Genomic DNA, 16,885 nt, shown 5'->3' with positions numbered 1-16,885 from the left:
TTAATTCGCTGGACTATGTTGATGTCTGCTTCGACACCGACGATTTATTTACTTCGTGGATTAGCGATTAGTCTATTGAAGGTCAAAAAGATCTAGCCACCCTAAATGAAGAGATTTAGAATGAGCTTATGACCGTTAGGTGCCAATATATCGACTGCTCAGTGGTATATCATCGTATCTCGGCTGTCCTTTCGAAAACGCCCTATCTCAGAAAGCTTTTCAAAAACGGCCCATCTCAGAAATCGGTTGAAATATTTAGTAAACGCCTCAGCTAAAGTCAAATGTATTGAATTGAGGTCATATATGGCGTTTTTGAAAAAAATCTGATACGGCAGCCGAGATACGACGATATTCCACTCAGCAATAGATATTGAGCACTAGTACAGTATCAGTCGCCGTTGTTGTTTTTACGGATATGTATCTGGTATACTCCTATACTAGAACCATCTGATACCAGCCCGACTGCTGCATTAATGACTTTTTTAACGTTCGTACCTTCGGGACTATGGATGTTAGTCGCCTCATGCAGCAGGTATGCCTTATCGCCGGAATCTTATAAGCCTCTTAATCCGATAGGGGTGGATGCCGTTCGTCACTCGAATTGGTAATACACCCATTTTATTTTACCATCTGCTACTAGATCCCATCTTTGCCTCCCCTGCCACGTTTCCTAATAACCTCTACTCTCCCTTCCCAGGGCACTCGTAGGTTAGATTAGGTAGGTTAGCAATAGTCTTAAGTTAAGAGGTCAGCATACTTGGATACAATGGAACACATTCCGGTTACTTAGTGCATAGCTATGTTGCATCGACATATTGCCGGATAAAACGGATATCCGTCCTGCAAAAATTTTCCAATGATTCGATTACATCCAGAGTGTTGAGCAGCTGAGCACGAAATGACTTCAAGACTCCACCTTCCGGTAACACAGCTGGGATCGCTAAAATTCTCCAGCAGCGCCGTATGGACTCACATCTGGATAACATACAGACAGCGGTACTTTCGCTCTCCTCTCTTAACAGCTGAGCATAAAGTTATTTCATGAACCCACTTCGCCATCTTCTGCTAACACAGCTGGGATCGTCCAACGCATCCAACCGCACTGTATGGACTCACAGCGGTCTTATCTTCTTAACAGCTGGGCAGCTGGGGCAATGCTTTGTCAATACTTCAGACTTATTGATATATATACTTTGTGGACACAAAGAGTTCGGCTGAGTAATGAACAACTGTCAACAATTAGTCAGACAGATCTCTTCACCCGGAAATAGGTGGTCTAAGTGGGTTAAGGGGCTTGAAATATTCCTGTAGTAAGCGATGTATGTAGTAAGAATCTACTAAAATGGAGGATCGAGGAGTGAAAGATCGTACTTGCGGCAGTCGGGCTAGTACCATAAGGTGCTGCTACCGAAGCGTAATGGAGGCAGAGGACTATCACTATCCGTAACACACCCACAAACTTCCGGGAGTTTTTTGCGGCTACAACAACAATAACAACAACGAGATGGTGGTCTTCTTGTAAAAAATCAGATTCCAAGTAGTCAGCGGGACTCCGAAATCCATGCAAAAATTCACGTCCGATTTGCAAGTGAACGCTCACGCCAAGAAACCTGCTTGACAGCAGTGATATCCTTAAGATTTCCGTCTAGCTCGGAGCTTTTGACAAAATACTCCCTCGCCAATCATCCCATACATCTGGGATTCATAAGCTAACAAGTCAGCCACCCCGCTTTTCTTATTTCCACAAAAGCCTCGGGATTTACCCCACCAAGGGCTATTTAATATAATTGTTTTGCCGGGCTGACGTCTGAGATTATTAAAATGATGGAAAGGAAATGGTTGGAAAGTTTTTATCCCGTGACTCGAAGCCCAATTACAGCCTGAGATGCGGTAATTTTGCCATCAATTTCAGCTGTGTAAGGATATCGCAAAGCTCTCAGTAATAGAGTATATTTCATTTCAAGGTCACTGCTGATTCCAATAAGAACCAATCATTGCATGGTTTCCATCTATTCAACATAGTCTAGAGCGTTCCACCAGACGAAGAAAATCTGCTACAAATGATTGGCCAAAATAGCGCTTCATGCGATAATTCCGTGCTGTCTAACCGGCCGGTCTAAGCGACAACCAACCAAATTATATAACTAGTGTACCACGTTAGCCCCAACGTTTGCCAATAGCCATCCGAAAGTAGTAGAAGGCAACCGATGCCTTCCAGCCTTATCCTCCTCTATGTTAAGTACAGTCTCGGGGGATTTGACCCCATCCTACAGAAGAGGCAGTATTTGTCCACCTGAGACTGTTCCTAATTTAAGAATCCTGCATCTTCTTGTTAAATTAACTACCTCCGATTTAGTCGGATTTACAGCTAGTCCGCAGGACTGCTCCACCTATTTAGCGTAACCAGAAAAGACACGAAGGAAATCCCCCAGCGGGTTAAGGGGCTTAGAATATACTCGCGGCAGGTATGTTGTATAGCGCAATCCTTTGAAGGTGTTGCTAGCGCAAAATATAGCTTCTCCAACCCAATTCTCAAACTCACCTACCCGTGACGAATCCTGTTACTTTAACAGCCGAGGTTCTAGCGACCCCAAGTTCCTCATGGATCTAGGGAGTGGGAGGGCGGGATGGCCTTGAAGGTTTCATGTGGTCTTACTAAATTTCCGAGATGGTTGGGCTGGTGCCTTAATGGTGCTTCTTATCGGAACGGACCGGATCTGCATCCCGCAAAGGACCATCAACGTCGATAACACTCCCCAAGGCCTTCGTGGAGTGTGCTTATCGCTACAAAAGTAACAAGCCGAAGGAAATCCAAAAACTTGATTTCGATGTCTTCAGCATAGGCCATCACTTAACTGTTTCTACATTATCTCTCACAGCTTTCTCTCTCCCACCTTTCTCTTTCCCCACCTTTTGCTCACCCACTTCTTTTCTCACTCCTTCTCTCTTTTTTATCTACGTTTCCTCCTCTTTCTAGCGCTCTCTCTACTTTTACGCTCTTCTTATCTCTCTTCTCTCTTCTATTGCTACTTCTAAAATCTTCGCATGTCTTTTTAGCCTGTCTTGTTTTAATACAACTTCCAGACTAAAGCGCTACAAATGTTACAGAGTGTAACAAGAATAATCTCAGCTGCAACAAATGCGCGTCGAAAAGAAGAAGATGTAGTAGCAGCGCAAACTAAACGAGACTTCAGTGGCTCGCATGCGACAGCTGGCGGCTCCGCATTGGCTCGATGTTTCTTTGGTCAGTTGGTTGGCTATTTAACGGCTGACAATTTTACTAACTGAACGACCAAATGACTAATCGGCACAACATCCCTGTGTTTACCCATTCGCCCGTACGTCCGTGCATATACACTGATCGTGTTATTCGTTTAACAATCGAGCGAAAAAATGTCCGTTTACGCTTTCGTTTGTTTATTCGGTACCGTAGAGACCAAATCATTTGTTAGAACGCGATTATTTGTGTTTGCGACACAATGTTTGGGCTTTATCGGAAAGTAACGATCAGCAGCATCTTCAGCTTCAGCGGATAGGTGCCCCCGCGCGCGCCGCTTACCCAAATTGAACGCCATCGCCGAATGAAATCAAAACAGCAGCAACTACATGAACACCTATTTGTACACACATGTGGCGTGCTCCTCTACGCTCAGCGCCTTCTACACTTCTTGAGAAATAAATGAAGGTGAAAAAGACAATTGCCGCCTCTTGGCGTGTGAAGCTGTTGTGCTGTTGCTGTTGTTGATGCTGTTGTTCTTGATGTTGTTGCTGCTGTTGTTCTTGATGTTGTATTGCTGTAGCTTTGGCACTTCTGGCTAATGCTACGCAGATTTACAAGTAGCCAATAGCCAGCCGTTGGCAGCTCATGGCAGACAAACTGCGACAAGCTGCTGCAATCCTTCGTAAATTCAATTTAACACCTTTGGCGGCATCCTTTTGCGCGCTTCAATTTTTTTTGCTATGAATGCATTGTTATTTGTTGTTTCGGTAATGCGCGATGCTCGTTGCGGCATTTTTTCGATTTCTCTGTTGGCGTTGTTGTTTGTTTGTTTGTGGATCATGCTTTTATTTGTATTTTAATTTCTACGCCTGTATCTACCACTGTTTTACATGTTCTATTTGTGGTCATCGCACGTGCGACAATTTTCACATTGGATTTTTTCGTCGTCATTGACGTCGTCCTACCAAGAGGTAGCAGGAAGAGTAGTTGCACTACTGGTGGGGCGCGCTACGGGATGCGCGATGCAAGACGCGCGCGCTAAACATTCACATGCTCGCATTTGTATGTAGAATTCATGTTGCGACTGCCATTAATCGGTATGTCGGCGGCTGCGTTGACTCTGATGGTGGCAGCCGCAGTGACACCTCGTTTTTGGTACGCTACAAACCGTCTAAGCAGCGGCGGTGGAGGTGGTGCGGGCATGCGCATGGAATAATTTTCTTTCTGAAATGCTTGTCTTTTGCAAACTTTTATTTATTTAGCTCTAAATTCTATGATTTCTATATTTAATTATTGGCTGTAGGCTGTGTAGGCGGCGTATATACAAAAGATGATACAACAACATCACAACATGTGCTGTCAAAAATTGAGTAGAAGGTTAAACCCGCGCATGCGTGGTTGTTTGATATAAACTTACCCAACTCATCAGCCAACTAACTCATCTTTCTTTGTCTGATAATATCACAGTGCGAATATTAAAATGTTTGTAACATTTTGCCATATTGATGGTCATTATTTAGCACTTAAAGATCATGTTAAACATTTAATTAAGAAAAAAATCTGTGTTCATAAGATCGTTGCCAAAACCCGCACATTCGAGGCGCTTCATCAGAGCGCCCTACACTCTCTAGCAAACATCCACGCAAAAAATGTTAAAACATTGACCAATTTTGGTAGTTAACAGCGCACTATCATTGGCCTTCTCATTGTTGTTTTTTTATATGTTCATACAACAACAAAATCAGACACCCACATTCGAAAGATGTAGCTGCGCGCAAATATTTTTAAAAGATACAAATGCATGCATAGTTTTACTTTTGTTAAATTTTGTGCTATTATTTACTAACTTTTTTATAGTTTCCGTCTAACAGAACTTTGTCCTAAATTAAGCACACTTGCCACGCTTTCTTGCCCAAATCAGGATGTCTACTAAATATTTGCTATTTGAATAATATAGGAAAGTTTTGACTAATTTAACTGACTATGGCAATATTTTTAGTGGGATGAGACAGATGAAGAGTTCGCTGAACTTTATGTTTAGGTTGTTTTGTCAAATACAGTGGTCTCCCTGATGAAGGCACGAATGGTACAGAAACGCGTAGTAGTTTTGATTAACATGAAATTGAGGGGAGGGGTTAAATTGACTACAGACTGAATATGTACGTAGTGCTACTAGATGTTGTTTAAAGGCCAAAATGGCACTCCAGCTTACTCAACTTGAGGACTCGCAGATTTGCAATGTCTGTTGCGGCTATAGGTGGGCGTTAGTTCTGGATCAAGCGAATCGCTCGATAAATCTGCAACTATTAACTAATACCGCGCCTGAGTTGTGCTCTAGACTGTTACCTTAGACATAAAAAAAAACCCCATCAATGTAACAAATAAGTCACAAACCTCATTTGAGAAGTCTTTTCTGATGTCTTCCACGGCAAACGTTTAAAGAACCCTGATTTGTGGACATGTGTATGGAATGCTTGGGCGCTTTCGAAAGATGGTACCGATGCTCAAGGTAATAAGGTGGTGCAAGGACAGCGGAAAAATTAAGCGTTGAGACATCGAATGCAGTGGGCAAAAGAAGTAGGATTTGTGTGGTAAAGAGACTTTGCAGCTTAACGTTTTTTTCATATAAAATATATCTGCGCCTAAGCGCCAATAGACCCCGCCGCTCAAAACGATAAAAATAATTTTTATGATAAGCTAAAAAAGACATATGATGACTGTCGCCGTCATCAAGCAAGAAAACTTAGTGCCTATAGTCGGAAAATTCAGTCTCAACACTTCAATACCTCAAAAAAGGTCGAGGTCGCCTTTGCCGCTGCTCGAAATACTATCACCTGTGTAACCAGATTGTAGCATGAAATTATGCGCCAAGCTATTTGGCTGTCTCCGGATCAAAGAACATAAAATGAAATTGATCACCAATGTCCTGGATGGGTCCACCCACTTCCACTACCTTTGAAGAGCTAAGACTTGGAAACGCGGCTAATCAGCGGAGAAAATGTAGGCAGATACAGAAAGAAAGTTTTCCGTAGAGAAGCTGCTCATGAAGCAGGCGGTGATAATCACTACACTCGCTCTCACAGCTGCGGTCTGTTGCTCGAAAAGAGCAGAGTAGAGACGCATAGTTAGAGCAAATAAATGTGAGGCCTCATCTTTGCTAGTGCAAGCAGCTTCAGACGTTGGCTGATAGGAATATGAGGGTTTCAAGACCAGGGTTAACTACTGCAGGAATGATAATGGCCCTAATGACCCTTACAAAATCCATGTATTCTATTTACAGAGCGTACTTAAATGTGGACAGAACATTTTTAGATAACGAGGTATATAAAGTACCCGATACCCCTATGCCTGACGATGGCATATATCCCCAGTCATATTGACAATATCCTATATGTACGATAACAAAGCGAAGAGAAACTTCGGACTGCCGGCTGTTCAAACACGAAAGCGAAGAGATTATAAAGAGCATTCTCCAATGTCTATGGAAAATATGGCCAGAAGGGCACATGTCTGCAGATTGGAACTTAGGTGTGCTCTACTCAGTTCAAAAGAAAGATGATTTCATAAACTGTGCCGATTACGCGATATCGCAAATGAGGTTCTATCGTAATGAGTGATGGACTGAAGCCCAAAGGCAGCAAGCTGGTTGAACCTTATCAATGCGGCTTCAGTCCCGGTAAATCTGCTATTGGCCGGTAGTATTTCCACTATACGCCAAGTTCGGAAGAATGTAGATGATACGAGTATCGTCTGCACCATCTTTTGGTCGTCTTCAAAGCAGTTTTTGATAGCACGAGTAGTTTCCAGACATTGCTGCCAAATGACGTTGACGACACCACCATATCCGTAGGAATTGAAAATGAGCAACAAGTAGCATAGTTCCTCCCTAGTATTTCCCAAGAGGGCGAAGTTATTTTATAACATACAAAGGTCCTGGGTTTCGATGGGATTTTTCAGTTTGGTTGTTAAGAAAACTTATGGTAACAGTATGGGCTAGTTCAGTCCAAGTGAGGTCCTCAAGGATCGGATAGGATGCAATCTCAGGCGTAGTTGAGAACCCGATGGCAGTGCGTTAAATAGGTAGGAAAATTGCGATAGGTGGCACCCTGGGCCATTGAGCTACAAACTTGAAACCTCTCGTACGGAATTAAAAAATCTGGATGTACTTACATTGTTAGGGGACTTTCCATCGAGCTACAGATTTGAGACTTGATATTATTCGAAAATTATAGAATACGAATAATCCAATTGAGTTTCAAGTGGCTCTCGGACGGGCCAGAGGCTAATGGCAGAGCAATATATATTACAAAAAGTTCCGCTAAAGGCACTCTGATCGAGAGATATTTAGAGAAGCCGAAAAGAACTGCTATAAATATTTATGAGACTTTCACTGTGGCACAGACTTGAAACCTCGTAAAGAGTTCAGAACCTCGGTGAAATAATTAAAAATGTCGTCCAAGTGTTCAATCTTGCTATAGCATTTTTATTCAATTCCCAGCAACAGATTTTACACTTTTATCATAATGAAGAGCCTGGTGATGAAGTAATGTAAGGAAAAATTCTCACAGTGCAGATTAAAACCACAAGAGGATGGAGGTGCTGCTCGAACTAACGTCCCAACCATAGATAGATAGTGATTGAGCGGGCAGCCAGGCGCACGCTGGTAAACATTGGCTGTGACAAAGTAATATAGTCCAGGAATAGAGATAATAGAGATAATAAAAGAAAACATTCCACTTATCTGGCTTCCCAGAGATGACTCCAGGAAGCATATTAGGTTTGAAAAGCGTTTAGTTACTATAGAAGACACCAGGGAGCATCTGAGCGGTGATCTACTGTGTGGCCGGTGATCGACTAATATATTTAGTGTATAGGCTGAGATTGTCGCTATAAGCCGGTGTGCGCAGATCAGCCTGCTAGGGGGCTACAAAAATGAGAGAATATTTATACTCAGCGACAGTGAGGCCACGCGCAAGGCAATATCAGTCAGTTGCGATTAGATCTTCACCAGTCCTTTGGTTCGTGTAGAGTTTGAATCGTTTAGGAGCTAAAACACCATTGGTCTGGCTTGGGTACCGAGCAGCGGACGGGCTGGCCAGGAAGGCAGCGGCCGCAAGACCTATAGGTCCCGGAGCCATCATGGGGATAGTGTCTCACACAATAAGCGAAGAATTCAAGCAGGAGGAGGCACGTCTCAGGGAACGACACTGGCGTGGAACTCCAACACACCGGCAGACAAAGACACTGATAGCAGCGTATAACACAAAGCGATATAAAATTAAGATTAACCTCCCAAATAATAATAACTAGACTATGGTCTAATAACCTTTGTCGGTTCAGCGACAACTATGATGAAACGGCAGAAAACATGCTTTTCGAATGTGATACCGTCGCGAGAGAAATTCTAAGAATCCTTGGATCGCTAAAACAAGAAATTTGGCACATACACTCTCTAAAGCCGAAGAACTTCCTGGACTTCCCGAGGGAGCTTGGCTTGGATGAGTCGCTGTGAAGAGAATGAGAGCACCTATAGGTCGCAGTACATTACCTCGCAACAATCTAGCTATGTATGGTTGGGGCATCGAACGGACAATGAAAGTTTTAAACTTTTGGTATTCAAAACGCCGCAGAAACTTGGTACCATCACTGCCCTTAAAAAATCTTGGTCGTTTTCAAGGCTGCAAAAGTTCTTATCATTTGTCGAAAGCTTTATAAATCTACCGAAACCTTCACTTCGATTTGAACTCACAAACTGGCTGGTTAAAGCTTTTAAAGATTCTTATCACTTCATGATAAGAGAAGGGAAACATCTTTAAGTAATTATCATCATCATAAATATATGCTTCTCGATAACTGACGACAATTCGGACCATCAAGGGATTTCAAGTCTTCTTCAACCAGTTCCACCCAACTCAGTGGAGGTTTTCTTTTCCTCTGCTGCCGAATTTGGGTGCCGATGGGAATAGCTTCTGGTTCGGCGAGTCTTCATCCATTCGCATAGCATGACCTAGCTGACGGTACCAAAAAAAAAAATAATAATAAAATAACAGCATTCACACAATCCTACATCAATATGCCCACCTACTCACTATGATATGAACTCACCAACTGGTTGGTTAAAGGTGAAACAAAAATCTACCTACTTTACTTCGGCAAAAGCAATAAATTCCAAAAGAGATTGCACAAATAAGATTAAAAGGTAAAATCGCTTAATGCAAATGCGTAAGCGTGTGCCAAAGTGTTAACATTGTTATGGATTTGGTTTTGTATAGAAATAAAAGCCGCGCATCTTTTAAAAAGTAAATGCGCTCTACGGTCGTTGCATTTTGTATTGCAGTAGCTGGCATAATACTTTAATGTAGATTAGAGTTTAAATATATACCTATAGATATGACCTGACAAAGCTTCCGCAAGAATTTGCGATATTGATTTATTTCGGTTGATGCACTTAAAGTAGACCGTGAAGAGCTAAATGCATGTAATTTAGCCTATCTAAGGATGCGTATGTGTATGTAAGTGTAAAGATAAAACGCCTACTGATAAAGAGTTTGGGTAAAGGCAAGAAAGAGTAGCATATAAATCTACATATACTAACTTTGAAGCAGTTGAACACCGGGGAAAAAGCACTTAAGTTTTTGTAATCACAGTCTGGCAGTTTATTCCCTTCCAACAAATTGAATTACTAACCGACTGACTTCTATATTTAACTGTCACTCACTTTTGATACAACACCAATGCGTACTATCATTATGCTACTTCCCCAGCGGGTTAGGGTGCTTAGAATATAACCGCGGCAGGTATGCCTGTCGTAAGTGACTAAAATACCAAACTGATTCAAGGGATTGTGCAGCGAAACCTATTCAAGGAGTTGTCTGCGCAATTTATAGTTTATCCAACCCAATTGTCAACCTCACCTGCCCGTGGCGAATCATGTTTCTTTAACAGCCGAGGCTCTGGCGATACAAAGTTCCGCATGGATCTGGGAGGACGGAATGGCCCAGAAGGTTTCATGTGGTCATACTAAATCGTTCCCGAGATGGGCGGGCCAGTACCTTAATGGTGTTTGTTACCGGAATGTACCGGATCTGCATCCAGCAAAAGACCATTGACATCGATAACACTCCCCAAGGCCTTGGGGAAGCGGCCTTGTCACTACAACAACAACAACATCATCATCATTATGCTCCCTGTTGTTGTTGTTGTTGTTGTAGCAGTGCTTCGCCCCACCTAAAAGCCGCGACCGTTCACAAATTTTCATCAATATCCTCTAACGGGAGTCCAAGGAAACTCGCTGTTTCAACAGGGGTAGACCATAAGGAAAGGGGTGTTAGAGGCGTTGGTTCCACATTACAATTAAAGAGATGGTTGGTGTCATGTGGGGACACATTGCAAGCGGGGCATACATTTTGTATGACGGGGTTGATTCTGGATAGGTAAGAGTTTAACCTCTTGCAGTATCCAGAACGAAGTTGAGCAAGAGTGACACGCGTTTCCCTGGGGAGTATGCGTTCCTTTCCGCGAGTTTTGGATACTTTTCTTTGAGTACTGGATTCACGGAGCAGTTCCCGGCATAAAGGTCCGACGCCTGTTTGTGGAGTTCACCAAGGACCTGCTTGTGTTTTTTCGCTTCATACGGCTGGGTTCTCAGGTGCCGTATTTCCTCAAAATGCTTACGGAGATGACTCCTTAAGCCCCTTGGCGGTGCTGGTTCATCAATCAGATGTCTGTTGGAATGCTCAGGTTTCTGGGTATTCAACAGGAACTGTTTGGTCAGCATCTTATTTCTCTCCCTGATGGGGAGTATTCTCGCCTCATTATGCAGATGGTGTTCTGGGGACATAAGAAGACAGCCCGTGGCGATTCTGAGAGCAGTATTTTGGCAGGCCTCTAGCTTCTTCCAGTGGGTAATTTTTAGGCTCGGCGACCATATGGGTGACGCGTAGCACGTAATCGGCAGGCTAATTGCTTTGTATGTAGTCATGAGCGTTTCTTTATCTTTTCCCCAAGTACTGCCAGCGAGGGATTTGAGGATTTTGTTACGGCTCTGAAGTCTCGGAACAATTGCGGCTGCGTGCTCACCAAAATGTAGATCCTGATCAAACGTCACACCCAAGATTTTGGGGTGTAGGACAGTCGGTAGCGTAGTGCCATCGACGTGGATGTTCAAAATGGTCGACATTTGGGACGTCCATGTTGTAAATAAGGTCGCGGAAGATTTAGTCGGGAATAATGCCAGGTTTCGCGAGGCGAAAAAACTGGAGAGATCAGGGAGGTAGCCGTTTATTCTATTGCATAGCTCATCGATCTGTGGGCCTGGGCCTGTGGCCATTATTGTGCAGTCATCGGCGTAGGAAACGATTGTGACTCCTTCCGGTGGTGAAGGTAGCTTAGATATGTAGAAATTAAACAAAAGTGGGGACAGGACACCCCCCTGTGGCACCCCTTGTTTAATTCTTCTTGGTTTTGATGTTTCGTTTCTAAATTGCACCCATGCCTGCCGACCACCCAGATAATTTGCGGTCCACCTTTTAAGACATGGGGGAAGGGTAGACCCTTCCTGGTCTTGCAGTAACGAGCCATGGTTGACCATATCAAAAGCTTTTGATAGGTCTAGCGCTACGAGTACTGTTCAATGGTGGGGGTTTTGATTTAAACCGGAATTTATCTGGTTTCTAATGGCATTTAGCGCGGTGGTAGTGCTATGGAGTTTTCTGAAGCCATGCTGATGACAGGCTAGCTGCAAATTTGCTTGGAAATAGGGGAGCAAAATGGCTTCAAGCGTCTTTGCTACTGGCGATAGGAGAGATATCGGACGATACGACTCTCCTATGTTAGCTGGTTTCCCAGGCTTTAGTAGCGGGACCGCCTTGGCCATTTTCCATTTTTCGGGTATGACAAAGGTGGAAAGAGACAGGTTGAAGACATGCGCTAAATATTTGAAACCCTCTTTCCCTAGGCTTTTAAGCATCGGCATGGCTATGCCGTCTGGGCCCACTGCTTTGGATGGTTTAACGTGACCAATGGCGTCCTCAACTTCTTTAGCGGTGATGGTGATTGGTGACGCACTGAATTTGTTTATGTGCGTGTCTGTTGGCCCTCCGTCTATCTTTGTCGACCGTAGAATGCATTATATATTGTCGGCAGAAAGCGCTCGCGCATTTTTTCGCATCCGACAGCACTTTGTCGCCAAAGGCGATGGAGATTTTTTCAATGTCCTTACCTACACCGGCAGAGAGGTTACAATTCTTTAAGTGCTCCTCCCATTTCGCCCACAAGCAATCTTTTGCGTTGGTTTATATCCCTTATTTGGGGGTCGCCGGGTTCGTGCGGTCTTATAAGGTCACGTTCTCTTGGCCTCCGCCGGAATATGGGTTATCGGTGGTGATAGTCATTCCGGATATAGATTCTGTTCGTTTCGGCAAGAAGCGCCATTAAGGTACAAGCACAATTATATTGGGAATTATTTATTATTACCACAATAAACCTTCTGCGCCATCTCGCCCCCACCCGCTAGTTCCATGAGGAGCTTGGGGCCACCGGAACCTTGCATGCTAAAGGATCCGCCAGGCGTAGGTGAGGTCAACAATTGGGTTGGAGAAGCTATAAATTGCGCTGGCAGTCCCTTAATAGAGTCATTTAGAGTTTTGTATGGCAGATGCATGAGGTTTTCACAACTAGGTGCCGGGTTTGCCTTAGTATTCTACCAGTGGTTATTGTAGAGAGCACTCCTGCTAAGACTTCTTATTTTCAGTATCTAAAGTACAGTACATTTGCGGTTAGAAATTTGTATAGGGGACCTAGTGGAGTATGCATACTTTTCATCTTTAAAACTATCATTCTTTTCACTCACCTTTTTCATTATGCCGGTTTTACGTTTTGAAAATGTCGTATATCTACGCAATTTATTATCAATATACTCCATTTTAATTTTGACGCGACCTTTCGTCTTCTTGCCATTAGCAGGTGGTGATTTCTTATTTGCCAACGCCGTATAACTATCGTCCACCACATCGGGCACATTGCCACTCACTTGACTTTGTTGCTGCTGCTGTTGTTGTTGCTGCTGTTGCTGTTGTTGCTGCTGTGCATTTTGTCCACAATCTAAACCTTGCAATGATTGTGATGACATACCCGCCGAACTACTGCTACGATGATGATCTTCATAACAATCTGAACCAGCGCGTTTAATTCCACGCTGATGACTTGTATTGCCACCACTCGAACTATTGCTCCCACCACCAGACACCAACGATTGACATTGTGTGCTATTAGGCATGAGGCCACTTGAACCACGCGAGCTAAAGCCCAGACCCGCACCACCACCACCACCACCACCCATTGGTTGTATGAGGCCGCCGGATGGTGGACGACCGCCAAGCGCCGCAGGATTACCACCATAAATGTCGGCTTGATCGGCCAAACTAAGGCCAATACTACCCATAGGATAGTTGAGGTTGTAGCGCGAATCACCTCGCGTAGGATCCATTCTTAGATAAAAGTTCTCCACGGTGGCGATTTTTAATTTAACACTTTACACAAATAAAATACAATATAAGGAAGCAATTGCTTGTTGGTTAGCAATTGCTTTTGGTAGACGGATTTGTTGTTTGGCGTTTTCGTTGTTTTTTATTGTCGCGTTGACCGTGACTAGCTTTGCAACAGTTGCTATGTAATGTAGGCGAACACTTGCGCTGATGGTCAACCCCACACACAAGCGCTCGAACTCTTGCGTTTGCAAATCTTAAAATTTCTTTGCTTTTTAGATATTTTGTTCTAATAAAGCATTTGCACTAACAACAACACTTGGATGTAGTATGTTATGGGTGCCTTTTCGCAGTGGCCCGCACACTTGTATTCCAAAAATAACTACAAAAACGCACTTTTGACACTTTTTATTTAGTGGAAATCACCGCAGCTCGCATTTCTATAGATAACACAGCAGAATCGGATATCCTATAATACAATAACTTTAATGCTGATAAACAGCTGCATCACAGCAGTGTCAAATTAGCGCATGTGGCTCGCCCAATTGGGTGCACATTGTACGTCCGACAGAAGAAACAACCGAACAACCGCCGCAGGAAGATTACACAGACGCACACACACGCGCCGCGCCTCGTCACTTTAATACACGCCCTTGTCAACGAGCTGCTCTATGCAGCGTTTTACTATTTTTAATGCCAACAACAATTTCTTCTTTTTTCAAAGTAAAATTAACACAAATTCCAATTGCACACGTTTATTTCTTCGGATTCCTTCTGCTTTTAGCAATTGTCAGAATTAAACAAAAATGTCAAACTATATTTGGGTTGCTCTCATTATCGCTCTCTTGCTGGCGCCGCTGCTTCTGTTGTCAGCCGGTCGTTTTTGACGTTTAAATGTGATTTCAGTGTTGTAAAGCGTGCGCGTGTGCTAATAAGAATTTGTTATGCTGTTTTATGTCGGGGCACTTTTGTCGGAATGAGGCCAAGCTTCATTGATTATGTAATAAATATTTTAAATGTGTACGATGAATTTTACAGTTCTGTTTTCGATATTTGAAAAATCTCCAAAGCGTGAAATATTGTTTCGTTGTACCTTTTGGTGTAATTTTTTTTTATTTCACCAAAAACCTCGACAACAGCCTGAATAGAGATTTAGGTTTTTATTAATAAATTTGTATGGAACTCTTTAAAATGCGTAACTGTTGTTGCTGTGTTTTTTATTATTTCACCAAAAGTGTCACAAACTGGCATTATTCTCTTATAAATTGTTGAAGCTGTGTTTGCTGATGGGTTTCAGCTTTTTGGCCCTGTATATTTAAAAGTCTCCAAAACTCGAACAAATATTGGTATTTGTTGCTATTGTATATTTTAGAATTTCTCTATAAGCGTCTCAAGTGTTACAATTGTGTATGAAATTATACAGTTTTGTGTTTTTGAGACTCTCCAAAATTTCGGCTATTGTTGTTTAATTTGTTTTAATTTATTTTATTGAATTCGTATATAGCAATAGTTAGTTTCGCGTTTTGGTTGAATATGTCTGCTCTCCAAACTTGACTTGTTGATTTTTTTAATTTCACCAATATTCGCAAGATCCCAATAGATATTTTTTACAACTGTTAGATAAGGTATAGCAATGTTGGGATTTTTCTTCTTTTTTTCTTGTGTTTTTAAAGCTCGCCAAACCACACTTTTATTGTATTTTTGGCTTTTTAGTTTTGTTCACAATATCAAACAAAGTATAACAAATATTTTTATTTTCTTTGCGCAAAAATATGACATATGAGATGTTTCCAAAACTCTTCAAAATCTCGAGATTATAATTTGCTGTGAATTGATTTCGATTGTTTCAATTTGAATATATTTCATATTATATGACGCTTATTATCATTTTTTTTTTTAATTTTCAAATCTCCTCACTCAATTGTTTATATAGTATTGTTTGTTGTTGTGATTTTTTAAAAGAGCGCTCCAATTTCACAAATAAGGAACACCAAAGCTGTAAACTACTTCTGGTGATAAGTTATTTCAAATCCTCCTAAAATTATGTTGTTTTTGCTCCAGCTTCGATCACAACTTAAACAAAAAATCACAAACTCAGTTTTAAATTAAGATTGTAAATTTTTCGGTGTGCGAATTTCTGAGTATTGCAAATAAAATATTGTTTCCTTTCTACGAGAAACTGCTTTATTTTATATAATGAGTTTTCAAAATCCCACAATAACTGTCACGTTTTAAATGCAGAAAATTTTTAGCATTTCACCGAAAATGTTTGTGTTAATTGGTTCTTCTTTTGAATTTCTTAAAATTTTGCACTCCAACGGTGAATTCAGTTCATCTTTTTTTTTTAATAAACAATAGAAACAAATTGGAATATTTTCCGAAATGCCTTAATAGCTGTCACTCATCAAAAATGCAGAAGGAAATTCATAGAATTACACTTAAATCGCCAAACTGCATTGATTTCCTTTTTTGACTTTTAAATGGTTGTTTTAAATTGTTGCATACCGTTTTTCATTTTTAAATAATTTCCAAAATATCAATGTAATTTCTGCTATTGTTGCTCCTCCTCCTTCTTTTCCTGCTATGACTCGCAATTAAATTTATCCAAAAGCGTCGTTAACTAATTGATAAAGAATTGCTAACACTTTTTTCGTACGCTCGTTTGATATAGTTGTTGTTGTCACGTAATAGATTTACGGAAATATCGCTTATTAGCTTAGACAAATATGAATAGAACTCTATTTGCGATTTATGTCGTTATTGCGACCACCTTGATGTTCTCTAAATGGAGGCGCGCTACCGAATAAACTCGCTTTCGATCGCCTCACATAGCACCGCCGTTCTTTTTTTTTTAGTTTTCTTTCTTGTGCTATATTAAACTGGAGAGTTTAAAAAATAAGAAAATATTGCCAAGTAGAAGAGCATGCTAAAAGATCGTGAATTGCTGGAGTGAGCACTAACGCGCCCAGCCAGAGCGCCGCCTAAGGTGATCAAAAAAATGCACAGTGGGGCCTTTTGTTTTTTCTCGGAGAAACTGAATTTTCGACCTATAAAATATTAAAAAAAAATGCGTTAAAAATTGCAAACAAAGAAATTGGATAAGGGGTGTAACGTGTAAAAAAATTTTAACTACACCGCTTAAAAATTATAAAGGCATTTCTAGAATTTTGGCAAAAAATCA

The 16,885-nt window shown here is 41.7% G+C and overlaps 1 protein-coding gene across 3 annotated transcripts in view; it reads right to left on the bottom strand.

Moving 5' to 3' along the window:
- The window catches only part of bs (blistered), a 126,316-nt gene extending 109,824 nt beyond the window's left edge, over window positions 1–16,492 (bottom strand). For all 3 annotated transcript variants that reach the window (XR_010950663.1, XM_067772134.1, XM_067772135.1), the window contains exon 1: window positions 13,071–16,492. Coding sequence is in view for 2 of the 3 variants with exons in the window: in XM_067772134.1 (XP_067628235.1) it covers window positions 13,071–13,706 (636 nt within the window). In the remaining variant the exon portion in view is untranslated. The remainder of the gene's footprint in view (window positions 1–13,070) is intronic.
- Window positions 16,493–16,885: the final 393 nt, after the last annotated feature.

Source organism: Eurosta solidaginis, chromosome 3, assembly GCF_040869045.1.
Source record: "Eurosta solidaginis isolate ZX-2024a chromosome 3, ASM4086904v1, whole genome shotgun sequence".
Taxonomy (NCBI): domain Eukaryota; kingdom Metazoa; phylum Arthropoda; class Insecta; order Diptera; family Tephritidae; genus Eurosta; species Eurosta solidaginis.
Note: the sequence above shows the minus strand (reverse complement) of the source record. Positions and strands in the feature narration are given on the sequence as shown.